This window comes from Haliotis rubra, unplaced genomic scaffold (assembly GCF_003918875.1).
Source record: "Haliotis rubra isolate DU_JTF1 unplaced genomic scaffold, ASM391887v1 Scf144, whole genome shotgun sequence".
Classification (NCBI taxonomy): Eukaryota; Metazoa; Mollusca; class Gastropoda; order Lepetellida; family Haliotidae; genus Haliotis; species Haliotis rubra.
This window is the reverse complement of record NW_025765381.1, coordinates 1,125,976-1,146,057: the sequence shown is the minus strand read 5'-3', so window position 1 is coordinate 1,146,057 and position 20,082 is coordinate 1,125,976. Positions and strand designations below refer to the sequence as shown.

At 38.5% G+C, this 20,082-nt stretch overlaps 1 protein-coding gene across 1 annotated transcript; it reads right to left on the bottom strand.

The window, feature by feature from the left end:
- Window positions 1–1,256: 1,256 nt before the first annotated feature.
- Window positions 1,257–19,340, bottom strand: LOC124269338 (probable flavin-containing monoamine oxidase A). Its single transcript, XM_046704352.1, is given in 12 exon segments — window positions 1,257–4,549; window positions 5,867–6,054; window positions 8,359–8,538; window positions 9,719–9,819; window positions 10,699–10,786; window positions 11,608–11,697; window positions 12,703–12,863; window positions 15,183–15,297; window positions 17,098–17,148; window positions 17,150–17,273; window positions 18,467–18,554; window positions 19,092–19,340. Coding segments are annotated over 12 exon segments (1,572 nt in total). The 5' UTR covers window positions 19,210–19,340; the 3' UTR covers window positions 1,257–4,281.
- Window positions 19,341–20,082: the final 742 nt, after the last annotated feature.

Sequence of the window (20,082 nt, the reverse complement as noted above, 5' to 3'; positions counted from 1 at the left end):
CCATGTTACCATGTCTTGTTCTTTTATAGTGCCCTGAAGAAAGAATGTGAAGTTTCTTTTTTTGACTCAGTATATATGACCAGAGCACTACATACAAATACCGGACATGTCGGGCAGTAGGTTTCAGTTTCCAAAACCAAGGAGTTTCGCCATCAGTTATACAAGATATGAAACCTCAGAGACGAAAAGGCTTTCAACAAATAGTCACTATTTCCGTGTGTGTCTTTGTGTTTTAGTATATGCGTTCTTGCGCTCTTGCATGTTTGTTGTTTTTGTGGGTTTGTTTGTTGTTTAACGCTGTCCTGAGCATTGTTCCCTAAATCAGCAGAAAGCCTTCAACCCAATCAATCACCATTACGCTTTATATCATTGAAAGAGAAGAGTTTTAATCAACCATATGCACCATAATATGCACCCTGGCTACTTAAAAGGATGCCAAAAGAGTCACATTTCAAAAACATATACAACAAATGTAATTATTAAGTCACTGATCAAGTAGTATTGGCCAAATTCTTGATAACAGCTACTCGACTGTTTTCTCTGTTGTGTTTCTGTTAAACAAATCTGTAATAAACAGAAGCAAATAAAGTAAAGTTCTGGGGCTCCTTTCACGAAGCAACCTTAACTAAGGTTAACCTTAACTCTTTAACATTGCACTATGGTTACCTTTAATAGTTACTTACGATCAGACCCGTAAATGTCCGGGTTAGAATATTGATATTCAGTAAACCATGCTTGTCGTAAGAGGCGTCTAACGGGATCGGGTGGTCAGGCTCGCTGACTTGGTTGACAAATGCTGCTCATGTTGTTGGTCACCGGATTGTGTAGTCCAGACTCGATTATTTACAGACCGCCGCCATATAGCTGGAATATTGCCGAGTGCAGCGTAAAACTAAACTCACTCACTCACGATCACATTAGTGAAAGGAGGCCCTGGTCTATGTATGAGGCTCTAAAAACGATGACTTACAGAGAAATACACCATTGGCTTATCAAAGCAGGGCACTGGCAAATTTGGAATGTAAATATTTTAAAAACAGTTAGATAAAAACAAAATCTGTTTGTTTGCTGTTTAAAGCTACACTCAGCAATATTCCTGTTATACGGTGGCGGTCTGTACCTAATCAAGTCTGGCCCAGACAGTCCAGTGATCAACAGTATGAGCATCGATCTATGCAACTGGTAAATGATAACATGTGTCAACCAAGTCAGCGAGCCTGACCACCCTCGCCCCTTTTGGGGGGATCAATAACAGAAGCACTTCGATCACTTTATAACATTAATAATCTGAAGCACACAAACATTCACAGAAATCAGCAGAATTATTAAATAGTTCATGTTGCCATGTTGTCTATGTTGTAAACAAAGACTTGATGTCAGCATGGCGTGTTCTACATAAATACATGCACTTACAAAGTAGGACTTGACACCGATGTCAATTCAGGTGATCCGGCAATTTCAAGCATTTGAGAAACACGTTTGAACCCAACAATAATCTTAACAAATACGAAAGTTAATCAGTAAGATTAAATCAAGGTCAAGATTTGTGTTGTAGCAAAAGTTGTATTTACATGTTGAACAACACAACAACTACGGGAGTACAAATTTCATTTTATTTGAACAAAATATGGCTAAGTAATAGCTGGAAATAACGTTGTCATTGTCTGCTCTAATGTCGTTGAATTTGTACAGGATGGCCTGAACAAGCATGTGAAGTTTTAGTCAGTCTAAGTAAACTTAGGCTCAGCATTATTCAGTAAAGCAGTGTAATGAATAATACTGAGCCTTAGTTTACTTAGACTGGGTTTTAGTATCATTAGACATATTTATGAGGTATGACTCTAGATTTTATACCAAGTTTCAGGCCTATTTGTTCAGCTAGATGTTACTGTGACGTGGGTGGTCTTACATTTTCAAACACATTGCATATTGCAAACAGCAACACTATTTCTCAATATGAAGATCAGGATATTGTGCTCCTGTCATTGAGCATTACATTCCACTAAAACAACCATACAGTGATTTGTGACACAAATCACTCAATAATAATATAAACACATTCATATAAAACAATTCATAAATCTAATTTCACTAACATGATACGAATTGGCAAAACAATGCTGATCTCGAAAGTACATTTCAGTACATTCAACAACGGAAGTAGCACTATCACTGTTTTTCCAGTGAAACACATTCATTAAATCTTTAAAAACTGCATGAACATACATGAATAATCCCATCACTGAGACCACAATATACCATTGCCTGCATGGATTCAGAAGCAGTCACTGGATTCATGGTGAAATTACAGATTAAAATGAAACTGAGATGTACCTAAAACCATTTATCAGATTCACTGATGTCAGTATTTCCTTACATTCCCATAAATTCAGCTGCAAATCATTGTGAGTTTCAAGATTAGCAGGTGCAACCAAGTATTTGATGCCACAATAATTCATTTGGTCATGGGCGGATCAAGGGGTGGGTGGGGGTTCAGGGGTTCGAACCCCCTCCCTTTGAAAATTCCTGGATGCGCCTATGTTTGGTACCAACAGCACCTCAAATACTAAAAACATTCAAAAACGTACAAAAACCCAAACCTGCAGGATTATCGATTGACAGGGTACGACATGAATGTGCAAAGACACATGATTATTTCACAAAGACACACTTGAACCTGAGCTACACTGTGTCAACAAACTAGCAATGTGCAGCTTGAGGCTGCAGGGTAATTAATACGAACAAAAGAAAACCACTTGCTGAGAAGATTTTTGTCAATGGCTAAATGGTGCAAATTTGAATATTGAATATTAATTAAAACAACAAAATTATCAAGTCTGCCTTCGGCAACAAACAGATGAATCCATTACAAGGGAGCTTATTTTTCCATGAACAAAAGTTCAAGTGAAAGTGAACACTGGTACAATGTTGAGACTGTTCTTTCCAACAGTTCAGAGAACCCATGCCAGTGACCTGAAACTGATAAGCAGGTCAGTGTACGAAGGGAAGTAACTCCCTGTCCATTACTAAAACTCCCTGATATTTTTCTTATTTCACGCAATCACATAATATGTTAAAATCACCCGTGTTGGCCATAAGTACAATGCTGGATTCGTAAATATATTTGTCTTGGTTTCGTTGAAATGTCACTTAACAATGTTTAAAACGGAATCAGACCAATGTTAGACAAAAGGTCATGCACATTCAACATGGAAGCCTTCATTGGTCTGAATATTGAAATGGATCACTCCACTTGTTTTCAACCAAAGTTCACCCTCCGATAGTTTTCAAGTGAAAAACATTTTCCAATGGTCTGATTGTCTTGCAACAGATGGTCATATATAATCATTGTTAGTTTTATGCAGCATCTGTCCAGAGAAAGGCAATGTGATGTGCCCATTTTATTGGAAGATGTGACTTTGAATGCACATGGTAAAATATAATCAAGCTCTCATGACTCCTTTGACTGGGTATGAACATAAAAAAATAAAAATAAATATGTAAATACAAACTGACCCTCCAATATATATTTGCATGTGCACATTGGGTGGATGTTGGTGTGGCATGTATTTCAATGGGACTTGTTTTAAGGTGGATATGGTCTAAAAGTTGGAATTAATTTTGCTTGTGGGGTTTGTTCAGGCGGTCGCATAATTGTACACAAGAAACCTGTTGGCCTGGATGAAATACTTCTCCGTAAAAACATCATGATATTTTGGTTTAACAAGTATTTTCATGGAATAATATTACCAATAGTAACTCTGTCAGCTCTGATCTTTGGCAAAACATCCTCAACCAAAACAAGTCAACCATTCTGCTAATGTCCCTTATCAAAATGACATCACTGGGCGGATTGTAGAATTGACATATAGAGTATTATTAGTTGAGCACAATAGACCGAACAAAACTTTATTGGTTAGTTGGCTTGTTGTTTAATGCCACACTCAGCAATATTCCAGCAATATGGCGGCAGTCTGTAAATAATTGAGTCTGGACCAGACAATCCAGTGATCAACAGCATGAGCATCGATTTGGGCAATACATATTTGCCTCAAGTTTCAGTGGTTGTAGTTGGATGCTGCAAGTTTCCAAAATAACAGGGTTCCAGATTAACCAGGTGTCAGTGTTCAAATACTGTTACAACTACAGGTGAAATAATGTGACAAAAATGTGACAAGCCTTTTAGTCATGCTGCCAACTCCGATTCACACACACTACTCATGCTACAGCAAAGCAATCATAGCACAAACTACAAACATAATGATACATATCACTTCTGACTTATCCATGACAAAATGGATCCTCTTTTGATGCAGCAATGCCCACAGCAACACATGCTCCAAGACAAAGTGTCAATTTTATCCAGGGTATGTTAGCCTTGACACTTGGGGTCAGGACCCGAGTGGCATAAAGGTCATGGTCATCCTGTGACACAAGGTCAGGGTGAATGTGAGACAGAACTTCAATGGCGGCGCGGTATCCGGCCTGCACAGCTCCACTCATGTAGCCACACCACTGAGTTGCGGTCTCCGTGCCAGCAAAGTGGACTCTGGAACAAAGTGGTACATGGGTGGTACAAACATCATTATTGTATTGGTAATTTTATTAATACTTACAGATGTGAGGATCAAGGGTCACACAAAATCCAAACACCCTATGTCAACTAAATTGTGGACTGGGTGGTCACTTCGTCTGTAGTTTGGCATGAAATGCATGTAGACCCGTTTTTTTGTGCATATCTCTTCATCCAATGACCCAATCGATCTCAAACTGTGCAAGTGGATATTTTGTCAGACAACCTAATCACATTGTATTAAAGAATCTGTCTATGTCACTGTCAACAAAATAAACAGCAGAACGCAGATGCCTTGCAGAGGGAGGGAGCCAATGACCTGTAACAGCGGCAGTGTTCATCCAGATAGATTTTTAGATATCCCCCGCCATGACTGGCTGTTCCGTTTCTGCGGTTTCACCCCGTCGCGACAGATAACAACTTTTGCGTTTTCAAAGATGATAGTTTCTTAAACAACTTTTTGGTGGAGTCCAGAAAATTTTCAAATATAAGAAAGCTGTTGGGTATTAGTAAATGATAAACGTGTACTAAATATATTTATGTCGCAATTTTGTACAATGATCAAATTTGCAATTCATCAGTCCGTTTCTGACTCAAACGGACTGTACATATGATTTGGATAAAAACAAACAAATCAATTTTATTGAAAACCAGCCCCAGTGATATATGAAATGTCAGTGTGGAAACTAGACTTGCTTGATTGAGGGCTACAGCAGTGAAGTAAGCTTGGTAAATACAAGGATAAATGAAGCAATTCTGGGACTGTGAAACAACTGTTGTCAGTGTCTGTGAAATACAATTATTGGTATAAAAAGATTAATTATCAAGTATTAATTTAATAGAAAGAAGAACGGTGTTAAGTGGCAGACTTCATACAGATATCTGAACAATTAAAAGAAACAGGTAGTGTGCACATAAATAGTTATCAAAATTACGCATTATTTTGTCAATAGAATTCGATGAAATAATCGCACCCTTATGCGTCCTTGTATTATATTTCCTTACACTAAATTGATCCCGGCTACTACAAGCCTCAGACCAGTTATTGGATTTACCATATGTATGTGATATAACAGATGCTCTGGTGAAACTCTGTATCTTTCTGAGTGAGTGTGTGAGTGAGTGAGTATGGTTTTACGCCGCTTTAGCAATATTCCAGCAATATAAGAAAATGGGAACACCAGAAATAGGCTTCACACATTCTATCCATGTGTGGAATCGAACCCGGGTCTTCGGCGTGACGAACTTACGCTTTAACTACTAGGCTACCCGACCGCCCCCTATCCTTCTCACCTGTTCACTGGCTCCCTCAGTCCAGCAGCAAAGTACCGCATGGCCCCAGTTCCCAGACAGCAGACCGGCCCACCCCTCGTGTACGGTTCCAGGTTCCAGTCCTTCTCCTGGTAGTCCAGCACATCCAGCGTCGATTTGCCAAAGTATGAGGACAGTTGGTGCAACACACAGTGTTGCCGATCTTCCGCCTGTGTAACATAAATGTTCTTAGTTGTCAGCTTTATATCCATAGAAAACGTAGCAAGGCTTAAACAATAACATGCAAATGTTTGGATATATACTGACAGAAACAAATAAAGGATCACAGGAAAATTCAAGCATTCCTTTATTATTTTCCAGTTTTCATCACCATTGTGCTATTCAAAGCTGGTGAATCCGTGAAGGTCCGGGGTAGAATATTGATCTTCAGCAACCCATGCTTGTCGAAAGAGGAGACTAACTGGATCAGGTGGTCAGGTTCGCTGACTTGCTTGACACATGTCATCGGTTCCCAATTGCGCAGATCCATGCTCATGTTGTTGTTAACTGGATTGTCTGGTCCAGACTCGATTATTTACAGACCACCGCAATATAGCTGGAATATTGCTGAGTGCGGCGTAAAACTAAACTCACTCTCTCACTTCAAAGCTGGTGAGGAAAACTGGAAAATATTAAAGGAATGCTTAAATTTTCCTGTAACCCTTTATTTGTTTCTCTCAGTATATCATGAAGCAAGCATGTCTAGATCTGACAGGCCATCAATGGAATGAGCAACTGGAATTACTAGATCTGTGAATATAATGTTGTGATGTCTATAGTGTACATTGTCACATCAGGCGAGCAGGAACATATTGCTCTAGGTATTATGATATCATGAAGCAACTGTCTAAATCAGACAAAAAGACCATCAATAGTGAGCAATTGGTATGTAATGTAATCAAGTATATGTTCCCATTTCTTCAGTATGAAAATATTTCCTATATTATCAAATTCCAAACTTAGAAGTCTCTGATAAAATTTGAAATACAATCATTGAAGTAAGTACCACTTCTCCCATCCTACAGTCAGTGAAACTTCCCAGCCAGTTTCCTATTTGAACACAATTTACTTTATCAAGTTCATTTTTGAATGAACGTAATAGTTTACTGGAGACTGATTTAGAATACCTTCTAGGCAATAGCAATTAAAGGCCATCCTGATGTGTTCATCTGCTGCACAGTTGAAATGTTTTCAGAGCGGATGTTTTCTACCCATACCTCCTTCTGTATAATCTGTATATCATACAGCCATGATGGTTCCAGCAAATGGTATTACAAATAAGACTGGGACGGATAATGCTGATACCCAGGTCGGATGGGTAACGAGTTGGACCCGGGTACCCGTCTCAATACCTGGACCTGTTATGATCATGTGACTAATAGATAACACAATGTAATATGTTATCGTTTCATGATTAACAGGTTGTATTGTCTTTAAAGATTTAGACATACTTTACAGTCATTTCTTTTGAATATAATACATGGTGAAAATATTGAAAAACTAAAACTTTAAGCCTCAGAGCTAAAGAATATATTTCCATTTCTTGCAAATTTGATGTCAGGAATTAACATAACAGGTATCCGGGTAGGGTAATAGGGGGTGGGGAACCCAGGTAGAAAATTTGGACTCGTCCCAGCCCTAATTACAAAGTACAGTAAACAGTTAGGTCTGTGTACTGGCAAATAAGTTGCATTACAATATATTGCGATTCAGGTACCCGTATTGCGATTGCGATACGTAGTGCGATATATATTGGGAACTTAAGTGTTTGACAGTGAGTGACACTAATTGTGCATGTCAATCCTATTTTCTACATCATTAGTCCCAAAACATATATGTTATGGTTCTGATAACAGCACTTTCAAAATTAGGATGCATAATCAGGGATTCTATTTTCTTCTTTATACAATTTATAGTATTACACTATGCCCTTTTGTCCTTGAATAATGAAGGAAAACATTTGTTGTGAATGAAAGTCTGTGTTGAGTATACTTAAAACCATAAAGATAAACACAAAAATTTCATATGCGTTCTTTACCCAGTGGACCAGTTCTAAGAAAAAATATTGAGTGAGTGAGTAGGCTGGGTTTTATGCCGCTTTTAGCAATATTCCAGCAATATCACGGCAGGGGACACCAGAAATGGGTTTCACACATTGTACCCGTGTGGGGAATCGAACCTTGGTCTTCGGTGAGACGAGCAAACCCGACCGGCCCAGAAAAAATATTCAAATATTCGTATCGTTTGAAAAGCGTATTGCGATATACTGGTATACCGGTAATACCGTACAGTCCTATAAACAATACACAACATACTCAAAAGGACAATTAATTTTAGTTCATTATAACAGTAGGTTGTTATACCCATTCAACTAAAATAGACAGGAAGTAGCCAGGACTAAACAATAATATGTTATATACATCAGTTTGTTATAAACGTGTTTATAGCATAGTTTCTTGTATTTCTGTACTCACACTGGTTGCTGCCCACTGTATTGCTTGATATCCACCAAGGAAACCCACAAGAGCCGGATTTCCTTTTGGAGACGTGGCATCGTAAATGACGCACAGTGGCCCTGAATCACATGATGGTAACAGTGATGGGCCACCATTGGACACTGCTTCGCCAGACTGGCCCTGCTCGCGCCAAAAGGCCTGTGGAAGAGAACAGACTGTAAGATATTTCTTGAATAGTTTTACACTGTAATAAATGATTTTAAATAATGTGCACATAGAAGAACCCCTGCTAAAATCGTCTGATTATCTTTGGTATTTCTAAATTATTATGTAGCAATGACATCCTAACCCTCCTGTACCTCATACTGTTGATGGATCCTAACCCTCCTCTACCTCATACTGTTGATGGATCCTAACCCTCCTGTACCTCATACTGTTGATGGATCCTAACCCTCCTGTACCTCATACTGTTGATGGATCCTAACCCTCCTGTACCTCATACTGTTGATGGATCCTAACCCTCCTGTACCTCATACTGATGGATCCTAACCCTCCAGTACCTCATACTGTTGATGGATCCTAACCCTCCTGTACCTTATACTGTTGATGGATCCTAACCCTCCTGTACCTTATACTGTTGATGGATCCTAACCCTCCTGTACCTCATACTGTTGATGGATCCTAACCCTCCTGTACCTATACTGTTGATGGATCCTAACCCTCCTGTACCTCATACTGTTGATGGATCCTAACCCTCCTGTACCTCATACTGTTGATGGATCCTAACCCTCCTGTACCTCATACTGTTGATGGATCCTAACCCTCCTGTACCTCATACTGTTGATGGATCCTAACCCTCCTACCTGTTGATTGGATCCTAACCTCCTGTACCTCATACTGTTGATGGATCCTAACCCTCCTGGACCTTATACTGTTGATGGATCCTAACCCTCCTGTACCTCATACTGTTGATGGATCCTAACCCTACTGTTGATGGATCCTAACCCTCCAGTACCTCATACTGTTGATGGATCCTAACCCTCCTGTACCTCATACTGTTGATGGATCCTAACCCTCCTGTACCTTATACTGTTGATGGATCCTAACCCTCCTGTACCTCATACTGTTGATGGACCCTAATCCTCCTGGACCTTATACTGTTGATGGATCCTACCCTCCTGTACCTTATACTGTCGATGGATCCTAACCCTCCTGTACCTCATACTGTTGATGGATCCTAACTCTCCTGTACCTCATACTGATGATGGATCCTAACCCTCCTGTGTGTTATATTGTAGATGGATCCTAACCCTCCTGTACCTTATACTGTTGACGTATGATTACCCTCCTGTCTCTTATACTGATGATGGATTCTTACTGTCTTGTATGTAATGATGACTTTGATCATGTTCCCTAATGGCATCCTCCTCATCAGTTCCTGTTTTGTGGCAGGCAGTGGTGGGTGGAAGTCGATGTGAGCTGTAGAGAATGAAAATGTTCTGTGCAAACAACAGAATTACCATGATTATCATTGACATACTGCTAAACCACCAGTCTGTCAATGGGAGTTCCAAATATTGTAGTGGTCACAGGAAAAAGAATCATAGCACTAACATAATGACCAGTGGCATCATTAGGTGACTCTGAGAATCGGAGGCAGATCCAGTTCCAAGCACCTGCTGGGTCATAAGTTTAGTTAATTTAACAAAATCTTTGGTTTGATTCTTTCATCTGTAAGATTAGTATTTAGAGTGTATTTCTGTAGTATTACCCCAAAGTCAGAAATATCTCAAGTCCATAATCCTGGTGGCATGTAAACAATCAAGTCTAGACAAGGCTGGCAAATCTCAGGATTCTGAACAGTGTTCTGTTTAGGCTGCCAGGCCTCAACAGTCCCTATGGTAACCTGGCATTCTTGTAGCTTAAATGGTAACCTGGCATTCTTGTAGCTTAAATGGTAACCTTACAAATTTGAATATCATCACAGCAAACATATGCCTAATTGTTCATGATTTAAGGAGACCCGTGAAGATCCAGGTTAGAACTGATCTTCAGTAACCCATGTTTGCCGTAACAGGCGACTAACGGGATCGGGTGGTCAGGCTCACTGACTGGGTTGACACATGTCATCGTATCCCAATTGCATACATCGATGCTCATGCTGTTGATCACTGGATTTTCTGGTCCAGACTCAATTATTTATAGACCGCCGCCATATAGCTGGAATATTGCTCAGTGCGCAGTAAAATTAAACTCACTCACTCATCCATGATTTAAGGAAGTTAAGATTCTGAACAAAATTGCTTGAAACTTTTGAGAGGACACATCTGCCCCAACCCAACAATGCTGACGACTCACCAATGGCTGTGGGCGGAACAGCACAGATCACCCTCTTACACTCGTACTTGTGACCGGGGAGAGTCTTTACAGTCACGCCTGTCTCGTTCTGAAACATAAGGCAGCAGGACTGATTGTATGTGGTCAGTCAGTCCTTGAAGTGTGTTGGGGAGGAATGTAGAGCCCATCATTCTGAACATATCCATATCTGAGAAGAAATTTGTTACACACAGTAAAAGCATTCAGGTACATGAACTGTTAGTTTCATGTTTTCCCTTGTATTCCTATACTGAACAAACGAAAATAAGATTTTTGTTACTATACAGTATACATGCCTGTGTAACCAAGAGTGAACACACAAAAAGAAAACTTACATGTTACCTAGTACCCGAGATGCAATCAGACAGTGAAGCCTAGACTGTACACAGGGACCCAATTGCAACCCGTCAATATTAAGCTCTGACAACTACTAAACATCTGCAGTTGCCCTGTAGTCACCGGTGTGAACATGGGCAGTCTGACCAATCACCAGTCAGACTGTATCTAACAGAGACACCGGCGTGTATGATATGAAATAGCTGTGAATACTGGTACACCTACCTGTATGATAAAGGATAATTGTCCACCTACCTGTACGATAGAAGATACTGGTCCACCTACCTGTATGATAGAGGATATTGGTCCACCTGCATGAATGATAGAGGATATTGGTCCACCTACCTGAATGATAGAGGATATTGGTCCACCTACCTGAATGATAGAGGATACTGGTCCACCTACCTGTACGATAGAAGATACTGGTCCACCTACCTGTATGATAGAGGATACTGGTCCACCTACCTGTTTGATAGAGGATACTGGTCCACCTACCTGTATGACTGAAGATACTGGTCCACCTACCTGTATGGTAGAAGATACTGGTCCACCTACCTGTATGATTGAAGATACAGGCTGATCCAGGTTAACATTCATGGCCCCGACAGTAGACACCATCCGCTGAGAGATCTGTTGTGTACCACCCTGAAGAAGGAAATATATCGATACCATTGATCACTTATCAAACTTCAGTCGTTCACTGAACCCAACATACAAACTCTACTTTACTAAAAAGGAATGCAAATGTGCTTTGAATGGTATTTCAATATTATCATGGAATGTCACCTTCATGTGGAAGTAAAGTGAATAAAGTGATGAAGATTTTTTATAACCACACAAAACTATTGATCAAGAAACATGTTTTGCATTGTCCTCACTGTCATGACTAACAATTTTTCATGCCACATTTTAGAAAAGTCGTGTGTCTTAACCAGGGTTTTACATTGCTCTTCAAAACTGGGAGTCCTGGGGACTCAGTTTATGTTTTTTGGAGAGTCCATTTATAAAAATTGGGAGTCCATCAGTTTGCATGAAATCAATGGTCATGGTTGCTTACCATTTGATAATGATTATGCTATAATATGTGTTACTTCCAATATCATTAGAATGTCTATACTTTAATATGGGATATCATTACAAATTCGTACAGTTCTTTCCCAGAAGAAAATTATATTGCATCCACATGGACGCACATGATTTTAGTTTGGGGGTACATCATCAAATTCCTGCGTCCAATACGCAGGAATCATGCATCCTGCAAAACCCTGGTCTTAAGTTTCTACAGCATTACATCTTTCGGTACATTTGTTTTAAAAAGATTTCCTTGTGATTGCTGACTTGAAGTCATATTCAATCTCACAATAACTGACAAGCCATTTGATTCATTTCAAAATTCAGAATATCTTTTCATCTAGAACTCTTAAATCATTAAACGAAACACTCAATAATGAATACAAAAAGGCAAGGAAAGATAACGCTTCAGTAAAAGCTGACCAAACTTGACCAACCACACTATAAATTATGAGTACCATCACTTTCATCACAAACATGTTTCCTGTAAACTTATGTTCACACTGTCATCATCTAACTATGCCATAACATGTTCCATGCAGTCTCTGTGTTACTCCTTACATTAAGTGAATCGGGTACCTGTATTTTAAACTCCTGGGCTGTGAACTCTGTCGCTTCAACTAGGTTCTTGATTCCATCCGACGCAGCGCTGACATACATTAAGTAGAACAATAACGATATTTGTGTCATCTCAACTCCCAGCATGCAACGTCCAGCGGCTTCAACTGTTTCCTTTGCACCTGTGTAAGTGAGTGAGTCAGTGATATAAAACGCCAAGTCACTTTCAGACATATTTTCAATAGAATATGCTAGCCAGTATACATATGTACTAAAAACTCCTGTTGTGAAAACCTGCAACATATCACATATTATTGTTGTTATTAAACTGTAAATTTACAATAAACTCCACATATATACTACTTATCCTATCTCACACTGTTAATTTCATACTTTACTTCATCTTAGATGCTGATTTGAAAACGATCCCCCAAAACAGTGTCTAGCTTAAATACAACAACCTCACCCAAACACAAGCCTCCACATTATCAACCATCACTAAAAATGGAATCCCACATTCCTGCTCAAATTGACATTCCAAGCTTACTCATTGTCTTTCGTATGTTTGGAGTATTTCCACGACAGGATCAAAAGCACAGTGTGGATAATTCGTTAAAGATTACAAAGATGCAACGGCGAAAAAAGAAATCAGCTCCTCAACCTTCCTGGCCCCTTGGAGAAACACTTTACCAAGTAGGAGCCTTAATAAAGCCTTAAGCTGCCAGATATTGTAACCAAAACTAACTTGCAATTAAGGTAAGCCCCAAAAAGACAATAATTAAAACAGAGGCATTCTGTGAATAAATGGAGCTACCAACTCTTGAAATATTTAAAGTAGATACACAATGTATGTACATTTACATGATATGATGAAAGGTAATGACAGGAATGAATATTAAATGTTCACTTGACACAAATATTCTCAAAGCAAAAGTATCTGTTATCACAAATATGACTACTTAACAAAATAATGATGATTTGGAAGTAAGCTCAGCTGTCAGTCTGGCATAGTGAACAACAGAACTGCACTGGTATATCCCGGCAAGCTTTGCACGATACGATGCACAATTCATTCGTTTCAGTATTGATTCATATTTTGACATTATCATGTTAATGTTGCACCAATATTTCATATAATTATAAATAACTTTTAGTTAAATACAAACAAGTCATTAATAAAATTGAACTTAACACATTTTTCTCTTGTAATTTTGTTATACAGAACATCAAATGTGACTAGACAAATGTGTGTGGCTGAATCTCAGTCTTCCTTTACTCTAGTAATCTTTACCAACATGTTCAGTCACTGCATGGTCAGCTATGGTATGAGCTTGCCATCCAGGTAATGCCTGCTTGTTACGTACAAAATGTCGGAAATATATATAGCGATACATAGCGTATCGTGACCTCAGTATCGAGATATGTATTGTATCGTGAGGCCCTGTATCATGACTTCCCTAGTGAACAATAAACAGTGTCGCTGTCATCTGTAGTATTATGATGTATTTTAAGAAAATAAAAGAATATCTGGACTTTTAACCTTTTCTGCTAAATCAGCAGAAAGCCTTCAACCCAATCAATCACCATTACGCCTTAAATCATTGAAAGAGAAGAGGTTTGAGGTACCATATGCAAGATTATCAGAACCCTTTGGTACTTCAAAGAATGGCACAGAAGAGTAACTTTTCCAAAACATGCACAACAAATTACATTTGTTGTTACTGCATGGAACAAACCTTTCACAACAGCTACTAGACAGTTACATAACCTTTTTCACTGGTGTATTTCTGTAAAACAAATTTATAACATCCTGATAAAAATACAGCCATGTACTAGATGTGTCACGATTCAGTCTCACTTCGATTCAATGCGATTATCGATCGATTCAATTCATTCGATTCGATTAATGTGGATTCGATTCACCAAAGCTGAGGACAAAGTCAAATTTGACTGTAATGTCACTGTTAGTTCTGTGCAAGGAATTTTCACTTGAAAGACATGCCCTCTGGGCACTTACAATGTCTCCGGCAGTGGAGAATACCCTCTCACTGGCCACACTTGTAGCAGCGAATTTTCAACATAATTTCTTCCGATTTCAAGTGAAATAAACTCTCAGTTACTTTATGAATCAAATCGAAATGGTTGCATTTGAAATCGAGATCGAATCGTACATCTATCGATTCGATTTTCGATGAACCGAACCGAATCGCAACACTTCTACCATGTACAGTTCTGGTCTTAGCATGCGGCGCTAAAAAAGTTTACTTACAGACAGGTCTCACCTGGGCTTTATCAAAGCAGGGGACAGGTTATGGCAAAATATACATGTACTTTTAAAAAACCCAATAGGGTAAATATGAACATGAATTATTTTAACCTTTGGGATTGGTTTTCAAAAAAATAACTGTTCCTCACCTTTATGGCTAAATGAATAGATAAAACAAGAAAGATTCTACTTTAGGTCATTTGTAGAAAGGTGGAAAAAATGAAAACAGTTCCACCTTTTGTCCACATTGTTTGTTGCAGGAAGGTATCCACGGACATGGCGTCCCACTCAGCAGCGTGTTGACAAGACCAGGGTTCCTCCATATTCACCTCTCTACGCATGTCCTCAACCTGTTGGAAATGTAAACAAATAGTATAAAAATCTTCTTCATTAAATTAGCCTGTGAAGATATGGGTTAGAATTGATCTTCAGTAACCCATGCTTGTCATAAGAGGCCACTAACGGGATCAGATGGTCAGACTCGCTGGCTTGGTTGACACACATGACATCGTATCCCAGTTGCGTAGATCGATGCTCATGCTGTTAATCACTGGATTGTCTGGTCCAGACTCGATTATTTACAGACTGATGCCACAGAGCTGGAATATTGCTGAGTAAACCTAAACTAACTCACTCACTCAACGTGTTGGTAAACAAATAGTATAAAAATCATCATTAATCTAATTTTTTACACATTTTAAAAAATAATTCAACTCGAGACCTATTCATATAATCATCCTCTCTATTACTAATGAATTAAAAAAACAGTAAAGAAGCCAAGGATGTTATTATACAAAACAACTTTCGCGATGCAACTGTTGTAAGTCTACGATAAAGTAGGTGAGATAAAATCACCTCTGGGTTAACTTCACTTTGGTACAACTGCACCCAGTTGTCTAGGGTGCTACAATTTACTATGCGGAGTTGCCTCCCTTCAAGTAAGACACGAGTGACCATGGGATGGAAGCTAGATTGATCGTTTCTTGATTTGACAACACCAAGTCAGTGGTATTCATCAAAGAACTGCATCACTTAAAGGTTTCATCCAATATGAAGTTTATATATATATGTTCAACATGGAGCTTGAGTCAACCCATTCCCTCACTCATCAAAAATTAAAGGGCTCACAATTATAAATACCTATAAAACATACCCCAGACAAAAACACTGTCAAAGTAAACAATGTCTGTATCACAGTATGCTTAATTGATTACATGTGCTAGTTGTAAACTATATCACACCTACACATTCAAACAATAATTACCCTAGTAATTCACAAAGGTTCAATAACTTCAGTAATAACATAGCTCGGTTAAATAATTACAGATACGTCATTCTCCATGTTAAGCACCCTGCTGCAATGACCATTCTTCCTCCCCCTTCATCCCAAAGTCCATAATTTATCTTCATAAACACAGCATACTGAGAATGAAAATTTACACGTCCATATTGCCTCTGTTCACCAAGCAGAAAAAATGAGTATTAACCTTCTAGCGCCTCACAGGCAGCTTGGGTTATCTGGGATAATAAAAATTCAGATTGTGTGCTTTAAGCATCCTCATGTGCACTTTGAGCAGGATATGAAGCTTGGAAAGGCGCGTTATAAATTTTCTTATTATTATAATTATTTTCTTCCTTATATATCTGAATATTTCTTACAGGAATGAAATACACAATGCCATTTTTAGAAAGTGGTCAAATGTAACATATATTATATTTGGGATTACACTTTCTCAATAAAAAAGTACAGATTCTAGCACTAGGACTCAACCCCCCATAAGTACTAGAATCTGTACTTTACTGAGAAAGTGTAATCCCAAATATAGCATATGTTACATTTCTTACAGGAGTTCAAGTGATATGTATTTGCCAAGTAACTATAATATAAAAGGTTTTGTTTCATCAACGTTTGTACGAAGTGCTCAGTCTCTAAAAATGTTTAGTCATGATATCAATTAATGAGGTTACAGAGTGTTCAAAGATTGTGGATAAGTAAGGATTTGTCTGACACAAATTTGATTTTGTTTACATACACTTGGTGCATGTGCATACACATACTAGCTTGCATTTTTCAGATTGCACTGGTGTAAAAAGCTAAATCAAGAAATGCTTCCAGAATCTAAAAAATCTGAAAAAATCTGTGACTCTACCTTGTTCATGAAACGCTGCAGATCAATGAGTGCTAGGACCGACAGCGAGGGGGATATCAGACTTGTAAGAGCTGATGCTATGGTCAGCGAGCTGCATGAACTTGATACCCTGGAGGAACTGGGGGTAGACCTTGAGCTGGAGTTCCTCCACGAGCGCCATGATGTGGGGCTGACACCTGGAGAATACAAGCAGACATTCATAATTTATTTTTATTTTATTTTATTTATTATTATTTTTTTAAATTTATGGGGGAGAGAGAGAGAAGAGAGAAAATAATTATTTTGGGGGGATAGTCATCAATTTTGTACACATGTACTAGGGGTCAGCAATATTGTACACAAAATATCAATAATTTATGCTTAAAATATTGGAAGGAAGGGGGTGTCATTGATTTTGTACATGACATGCAGGGGGGGGGTGTCACTGACTTTGTACATAAATTTTAGGGGGGGTCACTCACATTGTACATGCTCCTCCATAAAAATCATCATCATCCCCCCTTGCCATAAATTATGAACAGTCCCTTACAAGTTATGCATATTTGCAGGGTAGGAAACTCCCAAAAGTTTCAGCCAGACCACAGGGCTGGTTAGATGTAAAACTTGCCAGCCCTAACCAAAACTTACCTGCCAACAAAATATCTTCATATACATCTCTAAATTTTAACCCGACCTTCGGGCGGGTGAATTTGAGAATCTGACAGTCCATGTTGAAAATAACCTGTCCCGGGTGGTCGGGCATGCAGGTATTTCGAACGCTGACATTTGCATTTGATATGCATCCAAAACTCTCAAAGTTGACATAGATCAGTGTATTATTCATACTGTACTTGTATGAAAATGTATCATTCATTGAGAGCAGATTGTTATCCAAGGGTGGAAACTCATGTAATTACAAATCTGTACAACAATGTCCCTCACAACTAAATAGTTACAGTAATACCTAAACTACAACTCTAGTGTAATAGTAATAACTTGGGTAATAAAATGTCCTTCCAACTTTCCTTGTAAGGATGGCAGATTTCTTGGGTTGGCTAAAGAGTTCGTTGATTGGAAATATCGTCAATTGGAAAAATTGTTAATGTCTATAGATATGAAAATTGTGGTATCGATAATATTGATCATAACAATTTGTGATAGTGTAAAGATTTAATTTACTCACACAATACACATGGGCTTCATTTGTACTCATATGGGAATCCAACCCTGGTCTTCCACATGACAAGTGAATGTTTTAACCACTAGGCAACCCCATCACCCCTATGCAGGGTTATGTCTTGACTGTATAGGACCGCACCGCGGCTCTCGGCTACACCGCCCCTTTATCGATCAAAAACTGGAAACTCATCATATGGTAATCTGTGTTTACCTTCCAACCCACTGACCACCGACATCCCAGTGGTCAGTCCCCGAGGCAGCCTTCATTGGAACAGTTTGCGTTCGACCACCCACTCGGTCTGAATTGAAACAAAAAGCAAATAAAATACATTAAAAAATTAATAAACTTCATAAAGCCACAAATATTATCAACGTTATGCATTGTTATCTAGAAAACTATTTCACAGTAATTTACAATTAATGATAGGAGGTAAACATCACTGTGTTTTTTCTCTCAGATGTGCAGATCGACATGTTTTTGAGCATTTGAAGGCCTCAGTTCATTTCAAACCTCAACAAGGGTAACTTTCTTGGTTTAATAATCTGTAAAGTGTTGAACTGTGATAAACATTCATAAATCCTCTGCGAGGCATGCAAAATAGGTCGACATCTCACGCTGATATAATTTGTAATCAATGTTGACTGAAAGGATGTTTTTATTTAGTACAACTGCACATTGTATGATCATGCGAAAAATGTTGAATTTCATTTTACTATCTGGTCACAATTTCAATGAACACGAGTAAAGTTTACTTCTATAAATAGACGCCCTTACATACAAACGAAATTGCATATTATCTGTGTGCAACAGCATCAATATAAAGTTAAGGGACAACCTTTGGCCTCCAAGACAACAACATGCAGACTTTGGTCCTTCTTTTTCAGGCGGTAGGCAGCTGACATTCCCGATATGCCAGCCCCGATGACAACGACGTCACATTTGGTCGTGGACATTGTGTCTCTGTGTGTGCAGCACCAGCTCTCGATCTAGTTGTCACAGCCAAATAAAGACAAAATCAATGCATTAGTTTCAAGTTAAATCAACGTGTCCACTTCCTCAAAGTCCATCGCCAAGTTAGGGAAAGATAACTCTAAATCATTGTCATTGTTATTAGAGTGTGTTGGTAGAGGGGCCATCGGATATAACCAATGACCTCAATTTATGACTGAATTAAGTATATAGTAAAATATGGTAAGAACTTACTTAAGTTATGAGCAATACAAATGTGATATTAATATAATTGGCAAGATGTTTTTATGACCTGTTATCGAGAGTGTATCATCTACTTAAAGGTAAGGTTTAATTGCAATAACTGAGGAATCGCATAGCTCGTTTTAATCAAAACAAAGTTTAGCAGTCGAGAGCACCAAGGTCAGATTTTAATTATCTTGAAAATATCGTGGACGAAGATGCCTTTTTACTTTACTCCAATGTGAGCAGAACTATTACGTTCAACAGTTAAACATTGTGAATTTCTCGTACTGTTAAATATTAAGATGTAGCAGTTATAGACAAATTGTCAATCCTATATTTACTCCTCAGAGAGAACATGCGTAACGCCTCTTTTCTGTATTAACTAAAGGTCTCTGGTCTTGAAAGTGCTTGAATAGAGGCTTAATTATGACTAACAGAAATCCGTTTCAACAAGTACCATAGGACATTTTTTATTTACCTCTATTCCCCAACACGACAGTGACTCCTTCAGTGATACTGACGAACCGGTATTTATTCCATATTTCAATATATCAAATTATCAATGATCATTATGTGTTTCACACATTTGATTTATATATATTAATGCAGTTAGTAATCTCACAAATTCTTGT